Here is a 26,536-nt window from a genome sequence, read left to right on the forward strand (position 1 = left end):
AACAGTGCTAAGGTTAGATCGGGATTTTCATATGCCCTGACACGCCAATTGGATCATATCTGCCACCTGGAATCTACTTTGAATACAGGCTTGTGAATAGCTTTCCTGTGTACCTATTAAACCTGTTAAAATTAATTAAGCCTCAATAAATATCAGCATTTTGGTTTCATTTCTGTTCCCATAGACCCACACTCTCAACCCCAGAAAGTCTTGTGAAAGGTTTGCCTTAGGATCACCATAAGTTGGAAATGATTTGAAGGCATACAACAACAATCCATTTGTACAGGCCTGAACTTATCCCAAGATGTTTATTTGATGCTAACAAATCTAACCCCCCCCTCCCCATCCAACATCAACCAAACTCTAAGAACCCTCAGTTATTCCCATTTATTTAACACTGCAGATAACAGAAAGGGTTAAGTCAAAATGGCTACCAAAGAGTTCTTTGATTGTGCACGAAACCTGTTGATCCTCACCAGGCTGGCATCCCGTTAATGAATTATGATGGGATAAGTTGGACATTTCACATTTTTGTTGTTGTGGAAGCTGTAATTCACTTCTAACTATACAATGAAAAAACTCCCCCTAAATGTATTCACCTTGTAAACAGCCCTCTTCCCCAAATGGCTATTTCCATGCCACCAGAGGATAGGAAAATGAGTAGTCAAAGCAATGGTATTCCCCATAGTGACCTATGGTTGCGAGAGCTGAACCATGAGGAAGGCTGAGCGAAGGAAGATAGACGCTTTTGAACTTTGGTGTTGGAGAAAAATCCTGAGAGTGCCTTGGACCGCAAGAAGATCCAACCAGTCCATCCTCCAGGAAATAATGCCTGGCTGCTCACTGGAGGGAAGAATATTACAGGCAAAGTTGAAGTATTTTGGCCACATCATGAGGAGACAGGAAAGCTTGGAAAAGATCACAATGCTGGGGAAAATGGAAGGAAAAAGGAAGAGAGGCCGACCAAGGGCAAGATGGATGGACGGTATCCTTGAAGTGACTGGGTTGACCGTGAAGGAACTGGGGGCGGCGACAGCCAACAGGGAGCTCTGGCGTGGACTGGTCCATGAGGTCACGAAGAGTCGGAAACGACTATGCGACTGAGCAGCAGCAGCATCTAGAAATTTTCTTGTAGCTGAATACGTTGCAAAGATGTCTTCTGCAGAGACCTTGTAACGGCCCCTGGAGGTCATAGTAAATGCATCTCCTTGCTTATTTCCCTGCTCTCTGACAACACAGAAATGACTTTGTTGGAAGGGGAGTCCTACAAGGTAAGTTTTGATGGGCTAGCCTAGGGAAACATGTAGTTACCTGAAACTTGTATGATTCCTGATGCAGAATCTTGGCCTTTTACATTATACAAAAGAAAATTCAGCCAACATACCTATCTCCTTCCTAAAGAATAAATTACCTACCCTGGAGTCAGATTTTTACTGAATCTCAGAAATGGGATAATTTCCTCAGTATGATCACCCGGTTTCCCCGAGGTCCCTGTTTCTCATTATGACCAAGAAGTTGGCATTGCAGAAGAATGAAGACAACTGAGATCCTCCATCTCTTTGAATGAAACTGCTTCATTCATCTTCCACCTGAAGTTGCCCGTTCCCCATAAGACAGCTATTGAATAACTTGAAGAGGACAGGATCAGTCAAAGTTATGCTCCTACAATTACAAAAGCATCTTCCAGGATCTTCTGAAAGCCCTTCAGAGATCCAGAAGCATATTATCATAATGTATTCTTGTAGGAATCTTACTGAATCCCTGTTGGCCACTCCTCACACTTCCAGGTTAACAAAATGGCAATAGGAGGGTTGCACAGGAGGAAACTTGTGGCATTTTCATTTTTATGTGTTCATGGTGCAAAAGAGGTAGTAAATATCATCCTGCCATGACCACAAAAGGATCACAAAGGTTGGACTTACGTCCACTAATATAAGCAACTGTTGTGCCCAAAGGTCTTATTTATATACAATTTGGACATTTTCCAGTGTTTCTTGGTCACCTTGTGTGTATTGCAGACCAGACCCATATGCCTCTCCAAACAAGGATGGAGAACGTTCAGCTTTCAATGGTCCTTTAAGTGAGCACACTTCTCTCAAAAGTGATTTGCCCCTCTCTTAGTAATTTGTGGGGCAGAATTGGAGAGGATGGAAAGAACTGGATGTCAGAGGCTCGAGACCTCTGAAGAAATAAGCCTTGTGTCAGAAAACAACTTTTCTGCCAGGAGGTGTCACTGTAATGCAACACAATAACTTATTACTGCAGTTTCTCAGAGCTCTGTTTGTCTGCTCTATCTTGAATGATGAATCTCTCCATTCCTTTACCTACCTCTACCTTTCATCAGTAATCATTTATAAATATTTTAGTGAAAACTACATTAACAGTAACTGTATTTTTCTAAACAGGCTTTGAAAGGACTTCTTTCTGCCTAATGTCCTCTCATGCCTGCTGCAGAGCTCTAATATGAGCATAAACTGACCGATGGGAAAGGGGTAGGGGTGTACACTACATCCAAAAGCTGTACAGTTTTTGGGTGCATTTTCAGCTCCCCCCCCCCCATTCCTGAAATCGGGGGGGGGTGCCTTTTTTATTCCAGTAAGATTCGGTCCATTAGAAGCTTGTTTCTCTATCATTTTTAGGCATATAGGATGAAACTAGCAACTCTTGTAGGGCCACATTTACAACTGCAAGCCTGCCAAGTTTCAGAATATTTTACCAATCCACTAATTTTTGGGAGTTTTTTAAAGTTTTTACCATAACATTTTAAAAACTCACAAAGAGTGTGCCACAAGAGCAGAGGGGAATAGACACAGTCAAGTAAGCCTCTGACTGGCTGAGAAAGAAATGTGAGAAACAGTGGGAATTAAAAACCTCAACTTCCATCATGACCTGGGAGAGAGTGCAGAGGATCCTTCAGTGTCGGCACTGCATAAAGTGCTGCTTGGAACGCAAGTTCCTGGTGAAGCCCTCTTTGGAGGAGAGGCCTAGGTAAAGTAAAGGTTTTCCCCTGACGTTAAGTCCAGTCATGTCTGACTCTGGGGGTTAGTGCTCATCTCCATTTCTAAGCCGAAGAGCCAGCGTTGTCCATAGACACCTCCAAGGTCATGTGGCCAGCATGACTGCGTGGAGCGCCGTTAGTTTCCTGCTGGAGCAGTACCTATTGATCTACTCACATTGGCGTGTTTTCGAGCTGCTAGGTTGGCAGGAGCTGGAGCTAGCAGCGGCCGCTCCCGCCGCTCCCGGGGCTTGAACCTGGGACCTTTCGGTCTCCAGCTCAGTGCTTTAACGCACTTCGCCACCGGGGCTCCAGAGGAGAGGCCTAGGGAAGTCTTTTTCTCTCTTTCTCTTTCTATGCCTTATTTTCCTCAAGAAGGCGCCCCACCCGGAGGGGCGGGGGTCAGGAAGGGATGAGGGAGGCTGCCAGGGAAGAATGAAGAGGAGAAAACACTCCCACCAGGCACCCGTTCTTTATGGATTTGTGAGACTGCCCACACTCCGTGGCCTCCACCTCAGGTAAAGTGCCACTCAGCCCCATCCCCCTCATTAGCCGAAAGATCTGGCTGCTTGTGATCCATTCTAGTTAAGGCTTCGGCTGTGTCAATTTTCAACGATTTGGCTGCCAAATCACCAATTTTTTCCAAATCCCAAATCGCCAAACGGAATTCTGTACACCTCTATAAAGGAGTGAAATAGGTATGTTCCTATTAGGGATGAAAATAATATTTCCTGTTTGTTCCTTGATCCAAAAGTAGGTTTCCTAAGGATCAGGGGTCTCCCCCCACCCCACAAAAAAATAGAACAATAATTTTATGCAATTTTCTTGTTATTCAATATCCTCAAGTTTTTGCTATACAGAAAGTCCTTTGCAGAAAAAAAAACACGGCTAAGATTCTGCATCATCAGGTGTAGTTATGATGACAAAGCTCCATCATTATAACCACCCTTGCCAATGTCAGTGCCCAAAAACCTAAAAGTCAGGACCAGGCTGTGGCGCAGGCTGGTAAACAGCTGCTGCAATAAATCACTCTGATCATGAGGTCATGAGTTCGAGGCCAGCCCGTGGCGGGATGAGCACCCGTCAATTAAAAATAAAATATAGCCCCTGCTCGTTGCTGACCTAGCAACCCGAAAGATAGTTGCATCTATCAAGTAGGAAATAAGGTACCACTTATAAAAGTGGGGAGGCAAGTTTAACTAATTTACAACGTTGGAATGAGGAAGTGAGGAAGTGCCTTCAGAGTGGATGATGAAGCAGTTGCTCCCCCTGTGGCCAGAATCAAACATCCCCTCAGGAGAAGGTTAAATTGCCTCTGCGTCCGTCCGTCTGTCTGTCTGTCTCTGTCTTGGTTCGATGTGTTTATGGGCATTGAATGTTTGCCCTATATGTTCATAATGTGATCCGTCCTGAGTCCCCTTCGGGATGAGAAGGGCGGAATATAAATACTGTAAATAAATAAATAAACTCAAACCAAAGGGTTTTTAAGGCACTGCAAATTGGGATGCTGGAAAACTTACTGCGGTGCTCTAGGATGGCATTTAGGATGCACAGCTAAAGAAATCTCTCGTCTTGCTAAAGGCACTCATATCAATGCCCTGAAACCAAGAGAACACCGATGCCAACAGCATCCAACACACTGATCTGCAGTACCTCAAAAATCTCAGGGTGTTGCCTGGCTTTAGAGATTGTTTTTTTTTTCCAGTGTCAGGAGCAACCAGAGTTGCTTCTGGAGTGAGAGAATTGGCCGTCTGCAAGGACATTGCCCAGGGGACGCCCGGATGTTTTGATGTTTTACCATCCTTGTGGGAGGCTTCTCTCATTTCCCTGCATGGAGCTGGAGCTGATAGAAGGAGCTCATCCACACTCTCCCCGGGTGGGATTCAAACCTGGCAGCTTTCAGGTCAGCAACCCAACCTTCAAGTCACGAGGCTTTTATCCCCTAGGCCACCAGAGGCTCCTAGGCTTTAGAGATAGGCGTGTGGGATTATGTTTGATCATTAACAACCATTGAAATGCATCCCAAAAGTCTTAAGTCTCCAAGGACTGCTGATATAGCTATATAGAGAGATGGTGGCTGCTAGCTCCTCCCGCAACCATGTATCTTGCTTTCATTCCTACTTTCCTTAGATCATGTGCTCAGGTAGGCAACCTAGGCCTCAACACAATAGAACAAAAGAACACTAATGAGCCTCCAAGCAAGCCTTCACTTAACTCACACAAGTAAACCGGCACAGGTTCAGCAAAACACAATAGAACCCTAAAGAGCATGAATGCAGGCTTCTGTTTAGCTCTTGTAAACAACAGTGTTAGTGCAACTACAGCCTTAACCCAACAAACTACTAAAAAGCTCTCATGGGCTGGGGAGGTTTAACCCAGTAGACACAAGCACAGTTCATGCTGTTTCTTCCACCACATCCAAACAAAACACCCTTGTTGGACCTAGCTGAATTCTGTTATTTGAGCTCCAAGGGCTAGGACTTTAGCTATATGGAGAGCTAGTACCTGCTAGCTCCTAGCAGGCTTCCCATGGCCTTGCTTGTTTTGTTATCATTCATATAGCCTTGCCTGCATGCCCATTGAATGACATGGGAAGTTACCAGGACCATACCTGGGCAGTTACTTCAGCTTTCACATTGTTCTCTCTGCCCCCCCCCCCCCCAAATGGCAAATGTGATTGCCGTATATTTTTCTCACACATTTACAATATGATGATTAGGTCACTAGTTTCTTCTTTGTTCCACTAGACCAGTGATGGCCAACCTATGACACGTGTGTCAGCACTGACATGCCTAGCCATTTTTGCTGACACGCTGCTGCATGCAGATTGATTAGATGACTGTCTTTTGTGGCCAAATTTGGTGTGATTTGGTCCAGTGGTTTTGTTGTTTACTCCATGGGAATTATGCACATTACATATATCTATATATATAAAAGAGTGATGGCATCAGGGCAGCGGACAAAACACAAAACTACAGGCCCCCCAACCTCGAAATTTGACAACACAACCCATCATCCATGCCTCTAGGTTGATACAACAAAAAGAAAAGAAAAATAAAGTCCTACTTAGAGGGAGAGCAATAATTGTTTTTATCCAATTGCTGCCAGTTTAGAAGGCTAAGCTCCGCCCACTTGGTCTCCTAGCAACCCACTCAGCCCAGTGTTAATAAAAGAATAAAAAATAAAATAAATACAAATAATACAATAAAAATAATAAAAACACTAAAATAATTAAAAACACTAAAAATTAATACAATAAAATACTATAACAAAATAACTAAAAATAATACAACAAAATAATAAAATATAATAAATAAAAAAGATAAGTTACAATAAAATTTAAAAAATACAAATAATGTCAAATAAAAATTCCACAACAACTTTTAACCAATACCACCACCACTTTGCCACAGCAACGCGTGGCCGGGCACAGCTAGTATATATATATATGTGTGTGTGTGTGTGTGTGTGTGTGTGTGTGTGTATATATATATATATATATATATATATATATATATATATATACATATATATATACACACACACACACACACACACACACACACACACACATATATATATATATATATATATATATATATATATATATATAATTTCTATTATTCTATTAACATATTATTACTATTATATTATTATTATATTATTCAATGCTCATGACTACATTGAAACTAGAATAGAGAGAAATCAGCATGGAAACTGCAAGAGGTACCATAGACTGTTGTACATGGAAATAATGGTAGTAAATAGTTTTTGATTTATTGAATACAGTTATATATTACAATTATATATTTTTGTTATTTAAACTATACATATTGCGAAATCATGTTTTTTTTCTCAGAAGTGACACACCACCCAAGTCATGCTAGGTTTTTTGGTGAATTTTGACACACCAAGCGCAAAAGCTTGCGCATCATTGCACTAGACTCTCTTTCTCCGTGTTTCAAAAGGGCATCTGCCATTCTATAAGGTGAAGTCGTATGGCAAGTTTAAATTCTGATTTGCTACCTTGGAATATATGAATGTACAGATGACCACATACTTAAAATATGGCAACATCATGTTTGTTGGACATGGTTGCCTATTTAGCTACCCACCAATCTCCCCTTCCTTTCTAATCTAATAAAAAAAAAAATCAGTCCTTCCGTCCCACCAAAAAACAGTGAAAAAAAATGGTTTTATTTTAAAATCATATTAAAGCCCTTGGGTGTCTAAAATAAATGTTCTCTTTGAAACCAAGGGAACACTGTGTGTTTGAACAAGACCAAGGTAAGAATGAATTATTTTTCAGGTATGAATACAGCCATATTCTTACGTAATGAGTTCTATAAAATTACAGTGGAATTACTAAAGAAGGAAGGGACCTACCTGTCTCCAAGATTTCTGAATGTATCTTGTTTCTTCCATTTAAAGTGCCTTCTTTAATGTCCTTGGCCTCTTTCTTGTCTCTCATTTTTTCCTGCTCCTGAACTTTAAGCTGCTTCCTCATTCTTCTGCCCATCATTGATTGAATCTTGGCAACATCCAAACTTACATTTGCTGCAAGTAATTCTCTATAGCTTCCAAACAGCTTTTGAACAACCTGTAAGTGCTCTTCCAAGGTTTGCTGGGTTGATGCAAAGTCTTCCCTCAAATTCTCCACTGAAATACTGAGTGGTTCTACTAGATTGACCCTGGTCTGATTACAGCACAAACGAGCATGATCCCATTGCAACCGATATTCCTTCATCTCCTTATTGAGATGTCCAATTTCCTTCTTTAGGATCATAATATCTTGATAGACAGGGGCATCCTCTATGGCAGCTTCATGGTTTGGCTCCATATGTTCCATTATCCCTTGCTCTGTGTTCACCACTTTTTCCATGTCCTCCATTTGCTTGTCAAGATCATGATTTTTAAGAGATGTGTAGGCATCAAGGTTATTCTTGTGGTCCATTTCCAAAGACTGGATTCTGTTCATAATATATTCCAGTGTAAGGTTGTGCTTCTTGAGATGATCCGAAATCAGTTCTATATTCATAACATGAAGATGAACTGGAGGCAAGAAAAGACTTTCAGGATCATCTTCAGACAACGTTTCCATAATTTCATCTCCAAGCATGGCCACAAGTGCTTTCTCATGTCTCATTGCATCTACCAGAAGAGAGTTGAAAGAGCTGTTGAGATACTTAATGTGCCCATGCATTTTTTCATCTGTTTTTTTCAAGGTGCCCATAATTTCAGACAACGTGTCAGTATGGGACCGAAGAAGAGACATATCATCTTCCAGCTTCCGGTTCTGTTCCTGCTGGAAATCAAGAGACTGATATAAAAGGGGAAAAGCTGCAGCAAGATCTTTTAAGCGTGCCTCCAGTTGCTTTATTTCTTCTCTATATATCTGAGTGATGTTCTCTTGCTCTTCCACAGCAATGCCCAGAGGAAGATTTTCACAGTGGCATATTTTCAGAGACCTTTCTAGATCCCACTGTCTTTCTTCAATATTTGCCAAAGTATTGTTGAGATCCACAATTTTTCTTTCCATGCTTTCTCTGTATTCCTCTATTATCAGACTCTTCTCCATTAAATTCATTCTAAGCTCACTGGTTTCTTGCTTTGTGCTGGCTTTTAAGCTATTGATTAATTGATTGAGTTCTTGGTAGTCCTCATCAGACTGCTCATAAAGCTCTTTCAGTTGTCTTGCATGCTTAGCCAAGCTCTGATTGAGAATTTGAGTGTCTTCTTCAGCAAATGCCTCATTTGGGCTGCCAGGTTGTATTGGGAAAACTAAGTTTCTGCTCAGGGCTTCAAGTTCTCTTTGAAGCTTGCTTTGCTCTTGTCTCATGCCTGAGAGGCTGTTGTTTAAAGCTGACAAATCGACAAGGTGATTCTTATGATTTCTCTTCAGCTTGATGTCAGTGTCTGCTTTGATCATAGTGAGATTGTAATGAATGGCTGCTTGCTGTTGGTGGAAATGATCCTCTAATTCCCTCTTCATTTCCTCCACCCCAAATATGATGGTTTGGACTTTGGATTCAAATTTTGTTCCCAGCTCCTGGAAATCTTTCTTAGGCACCGTGGTTTCTTGAAATCTCTCTATGCTTCTCCGATTTGCCTCAACATCATGTGAAAGGTTTTTCAGACCAGTAGAAAGATCCTGTAGACTTTTATTTAAGTTTGCCCAGACTGGTTGAAAATGCTCCCTTAAAAAATTCTCCATGTGGGGAAAGAGCGTTTGCTGCAGATATTGTTCCTGTACTTCTGAAATGCAACACAAAATAAGAAAAATAACATATTTATTTATTTCCTTAGAACAGGGATAGAGAACTAGCAGTCCACATGAACTTTCTTACTAACTCATATCTCTGCTCTTCACATATACATCTACATTCCATACTCCTCAGCTCCATATTTGCAAGAGTTAGACCAAGAATTACGTCAAGGGAATTCCTTTTTGAAGGTCTACTTCCACTTGGTGTATGCGATTTGGGAAAGCTTCAATCTGGGAAAGTGTTATACTTGGGGATTAAATGTCTGTGCTGCAAGCCGAAACTCTCATCACCTCTGCACATTACTCAAAAGATTCCCATTGGAGTCAATAGGAGATTTGTCAAAGTTTACATTTAGTGGGGAACAATATGGTTCAAGCTCTGCCTCCCACTCCATGCTACAATTTCAGCTTGGGAGGGGAAAAACTTATTTATTTATTTATTTATTTATTTATTTACAGCATTTATATTCTGCCCTTCTCACCCCAAAGGGGACTCAGGGTGGATCACATTACACATATAGGCAAACATTCAATGCCTTTTAACATACAACAAAGACAAACAAACATAGGCTCCGAGCGGGGCTCGAACTCATGAACTCCTGGTTTTTTTGGGGGTTTTTTTCCGTGTCAGGAGCAACCGGGGTTGCTCCTGGAGTGAGAGAATTGGCCGTCTGCAAGGACGTTGCCCAGGGGACGCCCGGATGTTTTGATGTTTTTACCATCCTTGTGGGAGGCTTCTCTCATGTCCCCGCATGGAGCTGGAGCTGACAGAGGGTGCTCATCCACACTCTCCCCAGGTGGAATTCGAACTCCGGTTGCTCCTGACACGGAAAAAAAAAATGTATATCAGGAAGGGGAACGTTTGTCCCCTCCCCAGATGTCTTGAATGTCAGTGTCCAAAGGTCTCCACCAGCATGATCCATGATAAATGGATGTAGAAATTACAATCCAAAAGATCTGGAGGGCCAAAAAGTTCTATTGTGATTGTTCACATCTGGAAACTATTTTTCTAGGCACAACCACCATAAATGCTATCAACCCTGGTCTTACCCTAGCTGTCTGAACATGATGCATAGTTCATTAAATTGGTACATTCAATGAACCTCAGAGATTCTACTAGAACAAATGAAATCAGTTGATCCCTTAGGGATGCTATGCTGTGCTATGCAATTCAGGGTTCTTTAAAGCACACCACTATACTTCAATTATACTTGGAAACATACAGGATGTTTTATAGATGACTCAGGGCAGCTTCTCCTCCCCAGGAGACATCCAATAGCCAATGAACTAAAACAGTTTCAATGGCAGCCTCAAGTGTTACAAGTTACAATAGTAGAAGGATATATTATAGGCCTATTTCAGTTAACAAAGCTCCTTTTTGCAATCGTTTTCTGCCTACCGAGCTCTTCTTTGGATGAACTTTAAATTTGTATTTCTGGAGTTCTTCAGTATATTTGCATAACACAAAATGTGAAGAGCAGCATGATTGCAATATAAGGGACACCACTGCCCTATCTCACTTGATTGTTTTAGATCAGATGTCACTGGACTTCCGGCGGAGGCCTCACCCACAAGTATTTTTTTTTTTTTCCGTGTCAGGAGCAACCGGAGTTGCTTCTGGAGTGAGAGAATTGGCCGTCTGCAAGGACGTTGCCCAGGGGACGCCTGGATGTTTTTGATGTTTTACCATCCTTGTGGGAGGCTTCTCTCATGTCCCCGCATGGAGCTGGAGCTGATAGAGGGAGCTCATCCATGCTCTCCCCGGGTGGGATTCGAACCTGGCAGCTTTCAGGTCAGCAACCCAACCTTCAAGTCACGAGGCTTTTATCCCCTAGGCCACCGGAGGCCAAGTGGAAGTGTCATACATGGGAGCCTGCCCGTGTTGTGCTGTCTCCCCACGTGTGATGGTGAAAGCATTGTCATGAGGAAGTGGTGTGGGGGACGATGGACTCACCCCACTGCCACTCTGTTTCTTCAGCAAAGCTAGGCAAAATGGGACACTTCACCTGACTCATGTAATTAGGTTGTTAGTCTAACATTCAATCCACTAAACCATGCTGGCAATCTGCAGTTTCATGGGGCCGGGCTGTGGCGCAGCTGGCTAGTAACCAGCTGCAAGAAATCACTACTGACCGAGAAGTCATGAGTTTGAAGCCTGGGTCGGGTTAAGCCCCCGACCATTAAATAGCCTGGCTTGCTGTTGACCTATGCAGCTCCGAAAGACAGTTGCACCTGTCAATTAGGGAAATTTATGTACGCTTTATGCGGGAGGCTAATTTAACTAATTTACAACATCATAAAACTGCCAGCAAAACATGAGGAATGGAATGAGGAAGTACAGCCACTACTGGACAGTGAAGCAACAGCTCTCCCTCTGGCCAGAATCATGAAGCTGGAAAAAAATGTTAAATGCCTCTGTGTCTGTCTATATATATTGTTTTCTGTTGGCATTGAATGTTTTCCATATATGTGTTCATTGTAATCCGCCCTGAGTCCCCTTCGGGGAGAGAAGGGTGGAATATGAATACTGTAAATAAATAAATAAATAAATAAATAAATAAATAAATAAATAAATAAATAAATAGCTTATTTTAAAATGTTGGGGGGGAGGGCAGTGCTAACTAATGAATTAGATGAAATTAATTCTTGGTGAATTAGTTCTTGATGAAATGATTTTCAACAAGGAGAAATGTAGAATACTTCAGTTAGGTAGAAGAAATAAGACACACAAATACAGAATGAGTGACACCTGGCTCAACAACAGTCCATGTGAAAAAGATCTTGGAGTCATAGTGGACAACAAGTTGAACATGAGCCACCAATATGGTGCAGCAGCTAAAAAGCCAATGAGATTTTGCATTAAAAGGAGTATAGTGTCCAAATTGAGGAAAGTCATTGTACTCTTCTATTCTGTTTTGTTCAGGCCTCACCTGGAATACTGTGTCCAGTTCTGAGCACCACAATTTAAAAGAGATATTGACAAGCTGGAAAGTGTCCAGAAGAGAGCAACTAAAACAAATCAAAGGTCTGGAAATGATGCCCTATGAGGGATGTCTTAAAGAGCTGGGAATGTTTAGTCTGCAGAAGAGAAAGTTGAGAGGAGATATGATTGCCATGTTTAAATATTTGGAAGAATGTCATAAGGCTTGTTTTCTGTGGTCCTGGAGACTAGGACTCAGAGCAATGGGTTCAAATTACAGAAAAGGAGATTCCATCTGAATATTAGAGAAAACTTCCTGACTGTAAGAGCTATTCAATAGTGCAGTCCTTTGCCTCGGAGTGTTCTTTGGAAGCTTTTAAACAGAGCCTGGATGGCCATCTGTCGGGGATACTTTGATTGTGCTTTTCCTGCACGACAGAAGTTAGACTGGATGGCCCATGTGACCTCTTCACATTTTATTGTTCGTTTTATTATGCAGGCTGCAGCATAAATATATCTCTTAAAAAGCCAAAAAAGATAGGGACTTCAGTGGCTCTGCAATACTTAAGTTCACAATGAGTTCCATGCCACTGAGATTGGTCTAATTTTGTATGTGGCTTCCAAACCTCCAATCTCACCTGATCGGTTGTGCTTCACTTCTCCTCTTGTCCTGCTGATGTTATATTGCAGTGCCTTCTGTAGGATTCCCAAATGGTTTGTTGCCTGCTGAACATCATTCTGGAGGTCTTTTAGCTGGGCTTCATGGCTCTGGTGAGTTTCAATGATCTCTCCTGTATCCAGCAATGAAGAAGATGTGAGTCACAAAGAAATGACTGCAGACAAACCCAGTTCCCTTGGAGCTAGGAAAAGTCGCTTGTTTTGAACTAGTCATGCTCAAATCTCCCAGTCAGAATGGCCACTAGCCAACTTGGCAGGTCAGCTCTGGAAATTCTAATTGGAAAAGTAAGTACCGTATATACTCGAAGATAAGCCGAGTTTTTTAGCCCTTATTTATGAGCTGAAAAAGCCTCCCTCGGCTCATAATCAAACTCAAGGCCAGCAAGGAGCCTGCAGGCTATTGCTTGCAATATGTGATCTATTTCTCTCTTCTCTTCCCTTATCAGTGTGTTTACTTTTCCAAAGCCTCCTGCTCTTAATCAAGGGAATGTTTTGAAAAGAGAAGCACTCTTGCAAGTCAGGAAGAAGAAAAATATATATTCATTAATCTTATGAAAGCATTTTCCCCTGAAATATTTGTTAAACTCTCCTACAGATACATAGGCATTAACCCCTTGCAAGCTTTTCCCAACTTTATGCACTTTTATATGTGTATCTATCTATATACATTAATTTTATATATGAATTTCCCCTCATATGTTTGCAAGTATCTGCAAATCTATATATATAAAAGGGTAATGAAATTTCGGCCTAGGACAAAACAACAAAACCACACATCCCAGAAACACTAAACTTGGCAGCAAAACCCCTCATCCATGCCTCTACGTTCATACAACAAAAAGAAAAGAAAAATAAAGTCCTAATTAGAGGGAGAGGAATAATTGTTTTTATCCAATTGCTGCCAGTTCAAAGGCTAAGCTCTGCCCACTTGGTCTCCTAGCAACCCACTCAGCCCAGGAGACAGGCACAGTTAGGCCTCACCTAGGCCTCTTCCACACTGCCTATAAAATACAGATTATCAGATTTGAACTGGATTATATGGCAGTGTAGACTCAAGGCCCTTCCACACAGCTATATAACCCATTTATAATCTTAGATTATCTGCTTTGAGCTGAATTATCTTGACTCCACACTGCCATATAATCCATGTCAGTGTGCAGTCGGACACGACTGGACTTAATGTCAGGAGAAAACCTTTACCCTTTACCTTAACTACCACCAATTCCTCAATCATTTATTTCCCATACCACCATACTTTGCCACAGCAACGCGTGGCCGGGCACAGCTAGTATCTATATAAAGAGAGATGTTTGGATAGATATGAATATATTCTTACCTACCTATATTACAGGAGGGAAATGTACACACACACACACACACACACACACACACACACACACACAGAGGAGATGTGCAAATGTTTCGGGGAAAATGCATATGTGAAATTAGTATCTATAATTATAGATCTATATCTAGCTCTGCATTGTTTATATAAGCATTGAATGTTTGCCTGTTACTATGTTGGAAGCCAGCCTGAGTCCCCATCGGGAGATAGGGTGGGATCCAAATGAAGTTTTTGTTGTTGTTGTTGTTGTTGTTGTTGTTGTTGTTGTTGTTATGTTATTGTTGATACCATATTGTTTTTGTTGCCCCTACTTTTCCACTTATAGAGTTAGTTTATTGTTTTTCTTTGAAATACAGTAAATATTCAAAAACATTTTACCTACTGATGCCTCGATTAATGAAATTTTATTGGTATCTATTTTTATTTTGAAATTTATCTATAGCTGCTGCATTTCCCACCCTCGGCTTATACTCGAGTCAATAAGTTATCCCAGTTTTTTGTGGTAAAATTAGGTGCCTCGGCTTATATTCGAGTCGGCTTATACTCGAGTATATACGGTAACTTTTTTCAAGCTCTGTTCCTGTTTTAGTTCCCTGTCCACCGACTAGGGCTGGCCAATAGTCTGCAAGTTCAGCAGCTCAGTGCTTTAACACACTTTAACACCGGGGCTCCTCTTAGGCATAGGTTCTTTATATATCAAATTGAGCTTGAGAGCAACTGATGGGAAGGGGATGAAAACTGCATGTGCAGAGCTGTATCTGCATATATAGTGAAAACAGACTCTCTCAGAGACAGGCATTTGTTTACACACACACACACCCATACCAGTGGAATATTCTTAATGGACAACTCCAGAGTTTATGGATGGCTGTATTATTTATTTTGCCTGTTAAACTTTAATAGATTTTTCTAATTGCTGCTTTTATTTTGGGATCTCCACTACTTTGACCTATATGAGGAAAACAGTGCACAAATAGATGGATGTTGTGGTGGTAGTGACGCTGATGAAGTTGATAAAGACACAGGGAATTCCCTACAGTATGAATCAATCAGTCCATCCATCCATAAGTCTTTCAGTCAGTCAATCTTTATTATCATTATTGGCCCCTTCTATGCTGCTATATAAAATCCAGATTATCTGCTTTGAACTGGGGGTTGGACTGGATGGCCCATGAGGTCTCTTCCAACTCTACTATTATATGATTCTGTGATTCTGTACTGTATATACTCAAGTATAAGCCAACCTGAATATAAGATAAGGCACCTAATTTTACTTCAGAAAACTGAGAAAACTTGAGTATAAGCCTAGGGTGGGAAATGCAGCAGCTACTAGTAAATTTCAAAAGAAAAATAGATACCAATAACATTATTTTGAGGCATCAGTAGGTTAAATGTTTTTGAATATTTACTGTATTTCAAAGAAAAACAGTAAACTAGCCCTGGAAATGGAAAAGGAGGATCAACAAAAACCATATGGCATCAACATTATTATTATTATTATTATTATTATTATTATTATTATTATTATTATTACTGTATCTTCATTTATATCCCACCCTATCTCTCCATGGGGACTCAGGCTGGCTTCTAACATTCAATGCCTATATAAACAATGCAGAGGTAGATCTATAATTATATATACTCATTTCTCCTATGCATTTTCCTCTGAAACATTTGCAAAACCTCTCACTCTGTATGTGCATTTCCCTCCTGCAATATTTGCAAGCCCTATATATCTATGTTTATATCTATCCAGATATCTCTCTCTATATGTGTGTGTGTTCATTTCCCCTGCAATATTTGCAAGCCCTGCATATCTATATTCATATCTATCTAGAATGTCTATATATATTTGTGTGTGCATTTCCCTCTGTAATATTTGCAAGCCCTATGTCAGACCCTGGAAGATTTTGGAATAAAAGCACACTCACAAAAGCAATCCTTGGATACGGCTTTATTTCCTTCTTACTAAAGGCTATAGAAAGAGAGCTCTAGCCAGTTCCTGCCAATTGCGGTGTATATCACTTAGCTGACCCATCCCCCTCCCACTATCTATTTTCAAATGGCTACATTCCATTCTCACAGAACATTCTACAGTTCCCAGTTTCTCCCCAGTCCAGATGGGTCTTATCAGAGAGCTTAGCCATCCTCCCTCTCCCAATAGTCATGGCATGGGGTGGATGAAACAGTTCAGTATAAGCTGGTACAGACACATCCTGACATCCTATGTGTCTATATTCATATCTATCTATCTAGACTTCTCTCTATATAGAGAAAATTATATCTATATAAGATTTGCAGAGACTTGTAAACATTTGAGGGGGAAATTAATATATAAAAATAATGTCCCCTTCAGGGTAGAGAAAGGTGGGGTAGAAATGTCATAAATAAATAAATAATGTATACATATAGATACAGATGTGAAGACTTGATGTGATGACAGGGATGGAATCTTTTTGGATCCCACCGCTGCCACCAAATTGCGAAGGATTCACCTTCTACCTCTATGTATTTCACTTTTCTATGTTGTCGCTGCCACCACCTTTGAAAGATGCTTTGCTCAAGTAATAAGCAACATTTGAAGAAACAGTAACTTGTTTATTTATAGCACAAAGCTTGATGGTTGCAAGAATGTTATAACTTGAGGTGAACGATGTTACTTCTATACAGTAAGTGTTGCAAGATTTCTCAATAGTTTCACTGAGCTTAGTATGGTATCAGCTTTATATTACTTGTTTCTTTCAGTTAGGAATACTGTCCTTCTTGAACTTAGTTGATCTGTACCCGATCAAACTTGGACTGGGGAGTTTAACTGGTTAACCCTAGTCCTCTTTGACTTAGGGATATAGCCTCAGCTCTTTAGTTATTCCTACTAAAGGCTCAGCAACTTTAATTTTAGCCCTTCTCCGCTAAAACTCTCTAGCTGCTCAACTTCCTCCCACAATCTCTTTTTTTTCGATCACACTCCTTTCTCACTGAACAGAACCAACTGCTCTGCTCAACCGACAAACTCCAACTGCCAAATTCCAACTGCTAAATTTTGAATTCTAAGGCTTCCACCAGCAAGGTGAAGCCACGCCCCTTTTCCTGGCCATGCCCTAGAGGCTCCCAACTTCTGTACAAGAATAGCTGAAATATACAACCTTAAACAGTCAACCCAAACATAGCAATCATGAATAAAACACAATGATCATGACATCTTTACATACCTTCCAACCCGGAAAGATTATTTTTGCTTTTTCTAGACCCAGAATAAGCAAAAATAATAGAGAGTAACACAAAATACATATCTATACATAAACATAGCATCATACCTTAAACTCTAAATACAAACCTGAAAGTCTTCCGATCAAGGTGCTCTGGATAGAGCATCAGCTACTACATTACATTTGCCCTTTATATGTTTAATATCAAATGTAAAGTCCTGTAGTGATAAACTCCATCTCAATAATTTGTTATTGGTCCCTTTTACATTATCCAACCATCTTAGGGGTGCGTGATCAGTTTGTAACGTAAACTTCCTTCCCCACAAGTATGGTTTCAGTTTCTTTATGGACCAAATTATCGAGTAACATTCCTTCTCGATTGTGGACATGCTAAGCTCATTAGAATGCCACTTCTTACTGAGGAATAGTATGGGCCTATCCTCTCCATCTTCATCAATTCTACTTATTAATTTGGCTTTTCCAATCCTTTCTAGTAAATCATCCAAACGGGGCATCGGATACATGTCGTTTTGGGTGATTTTATTTAACCCCCGGTAATCTATGCAAAACCTTACGGTTTTGTCTGGCTTCTTTACTAACACTATGGGCGAAGCCCAAGGGCTGTTAGATGGCACGATTATATCCAAATCTAACATCTCCCTGACCTCTTGCTCTATGCATTCGCTTATCTTACCCGTTACCCTATAGGGAGGGGATGCTATCGGTGCGGCGTCACCGGTGTATATTTTATGTTGCACTCCCCGCACTCTCCCGGGTAAATCCGAAAACATGACTTTATACTTAGCCAAGATTCCTTTAACCTCTCTTTGTTGTGATGGAGATAAGTCTGAATTTATGGTTACTTTATCCAAGTTTCTATTACCTTCCCAAAATGAAAAAGGACCTGTATCTTCCTCTGATACTATACAGTAAACATTTGCCGACCTATTTACATACGGCTTAATCATGTTTACATGCACCCGTTTCTCAATCCCCAATCGTTCATCTAGGATGTCACAGTTCACATGGTTCTGCTTCCTGACGATCCTCCACGGTCCAGTCCAGTCTATCTATAGTTTGTTGTTCTTGTTGGGTGTTAAAAACAGGACCTCATCTTCGACGTTGAAGTCTCGGGGTCTTGACGTTGCGTCGTACCGGATCTTTTGTTGCTCCTGGGCCGTCCTAAGATGTTCCTGGGCGATGTCCCTGGCCATCTTTAATGTTGACTGAAGATCCTTGATGTAGTTGTCGACAGGAACAGGATCTGGCGTAGGACTTGCTTCCCAGTGCTCTCTGATCAAATCAAGGGGTCCACGAGCCTTCCTTCCGAATAACAATTCAAAAGGCGAGTAACCAGTGCTGTCCTGTGGGACTGATCGATATGCGAATAACAGCTGCTGCAACTTGGTGTCCCAGTCGTGGGGTCTCTGCTGGCTATAGGCCTTGATCATTTTCACTAGTGTTTTGTTCAGGTTTTCTACTAGGCCATTCGTTTGCGGATGATAAGGTGTGGACGTTAGGTGTTTAATTCCGCACAACTCTAATAACTTCTTCATTAGCCGCGAGGTGAACTGAGTCCCCAGGTCTGACACAAGCTCTCTGGGAAATCCAGTCCTTCCCCAAATTGATAACAGCGCATTGGCTATGGTGGAAGTTTCAATATTGGTCAAAGCCACTGCATCTGGATACCTGGTTGCATAGTCTATTACTGTGAGGATATATTTGTATCCTCTCCGACTGGGCTTATACAAAGGACCAACTAGATCAATCCCTACTCGGAAAAAGGGTTCCCCAACAACCGGCATGGGAACTAAAGGTGCTTTGGTCTTATCTCTTCCCGTGCTAAACCTTTGGCAAGTATCGCACGACCTGCAAAACTCCTTGATATGTTGATACATGCCAGGCCAGAAAAAGTTCTTGCTGATTCTTTGGGTGGTTTTTCTAACCCCCAAATGCCCTCCTTGTGGATTGTCATGGGCCACATCTAACAGTTGTTTCCTGTAGTTTACAGGTACCACTATTTGGGTACGTGTTTCTGGCTCATTCAAAGTCTTATGGCTTGTACTTTTCCTGTATAAAACTCCCTCCTTAAGTACGAACTTAGGAGTTTTACTTTCTTCTGTTCCTGTGGCGCTCTGAGCTTGCAAGAACAAAGGTTGTAATGTTTCATCTGCTAGCTGCTCTCGCAGTATCTCTTGTTTTCCCTCTATTCCGCTGACCAACTCAATGATGCTCGAACTAGACTCAGGAAGTTGCTCTGAGCTAGCTTGGATGGTCAAACACTTGGCTTTTGGAGTGTGGACCTCCATGTTGCCTTCATGTTTATCAGCTTCTTTCTGCCAATTCCTAACTTTTCCATTTAAATCATTCCCAATCAAACATTTGTATGGGATATCCGCGCAGACCGCGAAGTCCCATAATCCTTCCCAGCCTTTGTACTTGATGGGTAAGGATACTACAGGGGTTGGTATCGATGGGCCTATCCCCTTTAAATTTATCTCTGAAGAGGGATGTTGGTATCTCTGTGGGACCGCTTCAGGACGTATAATACAGACATCCGACCCAGTGTCTCTCCATCCCTGCGTGTGTATCTCATCTATGACAATAGATTCTAAATAGTCTTCAGAGATTTCTCTTGAAAGGATAAATAAACATTGTTTTTCTTTTGGCCTCGCATCAGGGCTTCTAGACTTAACTTCAGGTTCTACTTCTTGTTCTATTGGAGCTCTATTTACAAAGAACGTAGACCTGTCTTTCTTGATTAAGTTACATTGGTATCTAAGATGCCCTGGCCTTCCACAATGGTAACATTTTATCTTTTCCTCAGGCACCTGCAACTGCCTCATGCTTCCTATAGGCGGTGTTTTCTCCTGAACCTCCCCTTTGCATCTGTGTGCGTGCGTGAGGGTAAAACGTCGGCTTTAGAGGTTTTTTCTCTTTTGGTTCTTCCTCCTTCCTAAAACCTTCTTTCAAGGTAATTAGCTGGTCAATCATAACTGCAGCTTCGTTGGCTGTCTTTGGGTTTCGGTCTTGAATTAGCCATCTGTATTCTGAGGGAACTAGGTGAAAGAGCTGCTCCAGCTTCAATAGTTCCTTAAGTTGCAGAAAGGAATCTACTTCAGAAGTCCTCACCCAGCTGTCAAAGTATTGAGCTTGCTTTGAAGCAACTTGCGCAAAACTTTGGTGTCTGTCCCTCTTTAAAGTTCTGAACTTTAATCTGTAAAATTCAGGCGTCAACTGAAACTTTTGTTGTGCCTGCAGTTTAAACATCTTATAATCTCTGTGAGTGTCTTCAGCCATATCACTATATATTTCCAGAAGCTTTCCACTAATTTGTGGCCTCAGATATAACATCCATTTGTCTTCACTCACTTCAAAATCTTTACAGCACCTTTCAAAGGATATAAGGAACTTTTCTATATCATCTTCCTTGTTATATCTGGGAAACCTTTTTAAAATTACATCAGGTGCTTCAGCTCTCAAATCCCCTTCTTGGGTATCAGCATGAGGTTGAGAGTGTGTCAATCTTTGCTTCTCCAAATCTATTTCCATTCTCCTCAACTCTGTGGCCCTCTCCTTCTCTCTTTCCTCAGCCTCCATCTTTTTCATTTCCAATTCTCTCTCTCTTTGCTTATCCTCCAATTCTAATTTTCTCAATTCAATTTTATATTTAAGGGTTTCCCTTGTCTCAGGGGTTTGCTCAGAGTCCGAACTATCTCCTTGGTATTCACTAGCCTCTCCTGCTAACTTCTTCTGTTTCCTGGTGGCCATTTCCAGACAAGTTTTACCTCAGCCCTTTTACCTAAAGCTGATCTCCGGCACCAAACTAACCTTTGACAAACGAATTTCAGGCACTGAATCAGTTCTTGTTACACGGATTCTAGGCACTGAATCAGTCTTTGTTACACGTATCCCACCGCTGCCACCAAAATGTGAAGACTTGATGTGATGACAGGGATGGAATCTTTTTGGATCCCACCGCTGCCACCAAATTGCGAAGGATTCACCTTCTACCTCTATGTATTTCACTTTTCTATGTTGTCGCTGCCACCACCTTTGAAAGATGCTTTGCTCAAGTAATAAGCAACATTTGAAGAAACAGTAACTTGTTTATTTATAGCACAAAGCTTGATGGTTGCAAGAATGTTATAACTTGAGGTGAACGATGTTACTTCTATACAGTAAGTGTTGCAAGATTTCTCAATAGTTTCACTGAGCTTAGTATGGTATCAGCTTTAAATTACTTGTTTCTTTCAGTTAGGAATACTGTCCTTCTTGAACTTAGTTGATCTGTACCCGATCAAACTTGGACTGGGGAGTTTAACTGGTTAACCCTAGTCCTCTTTGACTTAGGGATATAGCCTCAGCTCTTTAGTTATTCCTACTAAAGGCTCAGCAACTTTAATTTTAGCCCTTCTCCGCTAAAACTCTCTAGCTGCTCAACTTCCTCCCACAATCTCTTTTTTTTCGATCACACTCCTTTCTCACTGAACAGAACCAACTGCTCTGCTCAACCGACAAACTCCAACTGCCAAATTCCAACTGCTAAATTTTGAATTCTAAGGCTTCCACCAGCAAGGTGAAGCCACGCCCCTTTTCCTGGCCATGCCCTAGAGGCTCCCAACTTCTGTACAAGAATAGCTGAAATATACAACCTTAAACAGTCAACCCAAACATAGCAATCATGAATAAAACACAATGATCATGACATCTTTACACAGATATACAGATACATGGAAATCTCTCTCTCTCTCTCTCTCTCTCATATATATATATATATATATATATATATATATATATATATATGATTTGCAAAGACCTACAAACATATGAGAGGAAATTTCATATATAAAATTAATGTAGATAGATAGATAGATAGATAGAGCTATATAGGTACATAGAAGTTGCAAAGGATTGTAGGGGGAAATGCCTACACCAGTATATATGTAGGAGAGATTAACAAATATTTCAGGAGAAAATGCTTTCATAAGATTAATGGATTTATTTCTTGCAAGGGCTTCTCTCCCCCTCCTTTCCCTTTTCAAAATATTCCCTTAGTTAAGAGCAAAGGAGGCAGGCATTGGAAAAGAAAACACACTGATAAGGGAGGGTAAGAGAAAAGAGAAATGTATCATATATTACAAACAATGGTCTCCAGGCTCCACTGCCCAGTTTTGATCCCATTATAAGCCGAGGGAGACTTTTTCAACTCATAAAAAGGGCTGAAAAACTCAGCTTATCTTTGAATATATATGGCCTATGGCAGTGTAGACTCATATAATCTAGTTCAAAGCAGATAATATAGTTTATCTGCTTTGATAATGTGGATGATATGGCAGTGTAGAGGGGGCTGTTGTCAATGATCAGCATTCTGGGTAACAGGACAAAACATACTATTATCTAAAATGGATAGAACAGAGTAAAATAGATGCCATGGCATAGGAGCACTACTACTATTACATCTTACTACTAGTACAACTATAAGAATACAAGATCATGAGTAAACTAAAATTTGTCAAATTTTACATGTTCCAGCATGGAGAGGCTTCTGCACTGGAAACATATTCTACCTAGTAATAAAATGTGAAAATGTAAAAGAAAAATAATGGTTGTTTTTTAAAAGTAAAAGCAAATTTAGGATACATTATTCAATGCTAGAATGATATCTTGCATTTAAACATACTTTGGCTTGAGAAAGCATCACTTTCTTTTTCCCAGCTTCTTGGCTGATCAGTGGGCCCTGGAAGAAAATTCGGATCTGCAAATGAATGTATTAAAATAGTGATTCTCTTTATTCCTTGGCTATTCACAATTCAATACACTGGGAAAATCCATTTAACCCGGTGGAGCAGCGGGTTAAAGTTGGAAGATACCGAAATACCTCTAAATGTCTCTGTCTGTCTTGTATGTCTAAAAATGGGATTGAATGGCCATCTGTCGGGAGGGCTTTGAATACGATTTCCTGCTTCTTGGCAGGGGGTTGGACTGGATGGCCCATGAGGTCTCTTCCAACTCAATGATTCTACGATTCTATGATTTTATTCTATGAGTGTTCGTCATCTATGTGTGCATTGGGATGAAAAGGGCGGAATATAAATACTATAAATAAATAAATAAATAAATAAATAAACAAACCACTCAGCAGCTAAATTTGCTGACTGAAAGATCAACAATTTGAATCCATGGAGCGGGTGAGCTCCCGTTGTTAGCCCCAGCTTCTGACAACCTAACAGTTCAATAACATGCACATGTAAGTAGATCAGGAAGGTAACGGCGCTCCATGCAGTCATGCTGGCCACATGACCTTGGAGGTGTCTATGGACAACGCCGGTTCTTTAGCTTAGGAATGGAGATGAGCGCCAACCCCCAGATTCGGACACGACTAGACTAGGGGAAAACCTTTATCTTTACTTATATCCTTCAAATGATTTCCTAAACATGCATCTCTGTCTGCTAGACTTATATTAAAATACGTAAATACAACCCCCTCTCATTTAGAGTTATGGACCCAAGAGCTAACAATATGTTTTTTTTGTTTTTGTTTTTAACATTATGTCTGATCTACATTAACAATATTTTTGCACCTTCACAGTGTTACGTTCTTTGAGGTAACAGTGCGAGTTAAATCCATTTCAGTTCAAGGTTGCAACACAACAACAAATAGAAAAGTCCAAGGGTGTGTGTGAGAAAATTTCTGCAAAGCACTCCAGCGGTATTTCCTGTTTAAATAGGCTTATATAAATTTTTATCATTCAAAGCCTTTGGCTATATTTTGATCAATCCTAGAAAAGGTAGATCAGGGCTCCCACCAGCTAGGAGAAAGGAATATTTGGACTGCAACTTCCAGGGTTCGGCAACCAGGATGGCCAGTAGTCATGGAGATTCTGGGAGCTATAGTTCAAATAAGTTACTTTCTCAGCATCTGGCAATCTCTATATCAGGGGTTCCCAAACTTTTTAAACAGGCGGCCAGTTCATGATCCATTGGAGAGCCGGACTATAGTTGGCCACCAAGCAATAATAATAATAATAATAATCGACTTGTGATTTTGTGATACAAAATCCAGCATATCTATCTTGTTTGCTGTGTTATACAATGTTGTTGTGTCAATAATAATAAATAGGATTGGAAGAGACCCTTTGGACCATTGAGTCCAACCCCCTTCTGCCTTTGTGCATCAAAAGCACAAACAAAGCACCCCTGACAGATGGCCTCCCCGCCTCAATGTTAATAATAATAATAATAATAATAATAATAATAATAATAATAATAATAATAATAATAAGGGTTGGAAGAGACCCCTTGGGCCATTGAGTCCAACCCCCTTCTGCCTTTGTGCACCAAAAGCACAAGCAAAGCACCCTGACAGATAGCCTCCCCGCTTCAATGTTAATAATAATAATAATAATAATAATAATAATAATAATAATAATAATAATAGAGAAGAGGAGAACCCTTGGATCATTTAGCCCAACCCCCTTCTGCTTTTGTGCTGTGGGGGCCGGATAAATGGCTTCGATGGGCCACATGTGGCCCCTGGGCCTTAGTTTGGGACCCCTGCTCTATATGATACTGGGCACAGACTGTTAATAAGAGCATGTATCTTGACAACCATGAAGGAAGAACATCCATTCTCTCCCCTTTAATTCCCATTGTCCTTTTTCTTCCATTAGGTATTCTGTATACGTTCTCATTTCCTCATTATGTGTTAGTTTTAGCACTGCTTCCCAAGGATGCAGTCATAAATAGTTTTTTTTTTTTTTGCTCACTCCCTTCCTTATATCTCTTCCACATCACTGGAAGGCTAGCTCTTACTGGGTGCCTATTACAGTCTTCGTTAACTTTTTCCTTTCCATACCATAAATAGGCATGCCAGCCAAATCCTAAACTATACCCCTCTAAATTGAGTCCCCACAAAGTCACTCCAGTGAGTTGGAAAGTCTTCCCAAAGCCCATCCCATGGCATTTGGGTTTTTGTAATTTGGAACTCTCATCCAGAGTGCTTGAGAGCCTTAGCAAAAACTACACCCCACAGAATCCCATAGGATGAAACCTTGGCAGTGAACATTACATAATAGCACTGTGATTGTTAGTGTCAATGGGCCTCTCATTTCCGCAAGTTCTTCTGTGAGGAAGGAGGAAACACTCTTAAACTGAATGGATCATCCCTCATACTATGTTCCTCTGAAATTCGGACAATCCCATTTCCCCTTTTGGTACTCTGCACCCTATCCCATGCTTCCATGGGGTATCAAGCCTCACAGAGAGGTCTTTGGGTGCATCTGTTATGGGGGTTTTATTATATTGTTCCTTATGTTATAGAGCAGGGGCCCCCAAACTTTTAAAACAGGGGGCCAGTTCACGGTCCCTCAGACCGTTGGAGGGCCGGACTATAGTTGGAAAAAAAAATTCCTATGCACACTGCACATACCTTATTTTGAAGTTTTAAAAAACCAAACAGGAACAAATACAGCCTCAATGTTAATCATAATCATAATAAAAACCATAAAGAGGGTTGGAAGAGACCCCTTGGACTAGTCCAACCCCCTTCTATCTTTGTGCACCAAAAGCACAAGCAAAGCACTCCTGACAGATGGCCACCTAGCCTCAATATTGTTAATAATAATCATCATCATCATACATCACACAGCCCTAAACGCTGGGGAAGTGTTCAATGTGATTTTTGTAGTGGGCTGTCTTTGTCCTTGGCAGTTTAAAGACATGATGATACAAAATCTAGCATATATATATATATATCTCATTTGCTGTGTTATACTGTGTTTTTGTGTCAATAATAATAATAATAATAATAATAATAATAATAATAATAATAAAGAGGGTTGGAAAAGACCCCTTAGGCCAATGATGGGCAACCTTTTGCACTTGGTGTGTCAAAATTCACCAAAAAACCTAGCATGACTTGGGTGGTGTGTCACTTCGAGAAAAAAACCATAATTTCACAATATATATAGTTTAAATAACAAAAATATATAATTGTAATATATAACTGTATTTAATAAATCAAAAACTATTTACTACCATTATTTCCATGTACAACAATCTATGGTACCTCTTGCAATTTCCACACTGATTTCTCTCTATTGTAGTTTCAATGTAGTCATGAATA

At 40.6% G+C, this 26,536-nt stretch overlaps 1 protein-coding gene across 3 annotated transcripts in view; it reads right to left on the reverse strand.

Annotated features, from left to right (window-relative positions):
- The window catches only part of mmrn2 (multimerin 2), a 64,076-nt gene that overhangs the window by 3,026 nt on the left and 34,514 nt on the right, over nucleotides 1–26,536 (reverse strand). Inside the window, exons 4-6 of one of the 3 annotated variants that reach the window (XM_062975797.1) lie at nucleotides 23,093–23,149; nucleotides 12,819–12,971; nucleotides 7,382–9,250 (exon numbers count right to left, since the gene is read on the reverse strand). In XM_062975797.1, coding sequence (XP_062831867.1) covers nucleotides 7,382–9,250; nucleotides 12,819–12,971; nucleotides 23,093–23,149 — 2,079 coding nt within the window. Of the gene's footprint in view, nucleotides 1–7,381; nucleotides 9,251–12,818; nucleotides 12,972–23,092; nucleotides 23,168–26,536 lie in introns of all 3 variants that reach the window. The other 2 variants (XM_062975796.1, XM_062975798.1) reach the window with 2 other exon arrangements.

This window comes from Anolis carolinensis, chromosome 3 (assembly GCF_035594765.1).
Source record: "Anolis carolinensis isolate JA03-04 chromosome 3, rAnoCar3.1.pri, whole genome shotgun sequence".
Classification (NCBI taxonomy): Eukaryota; Metazoa; Chordata; class Lepidosauria; order Squamata; family Dactyloidae; genus Anolis; species Anolis carolinensis.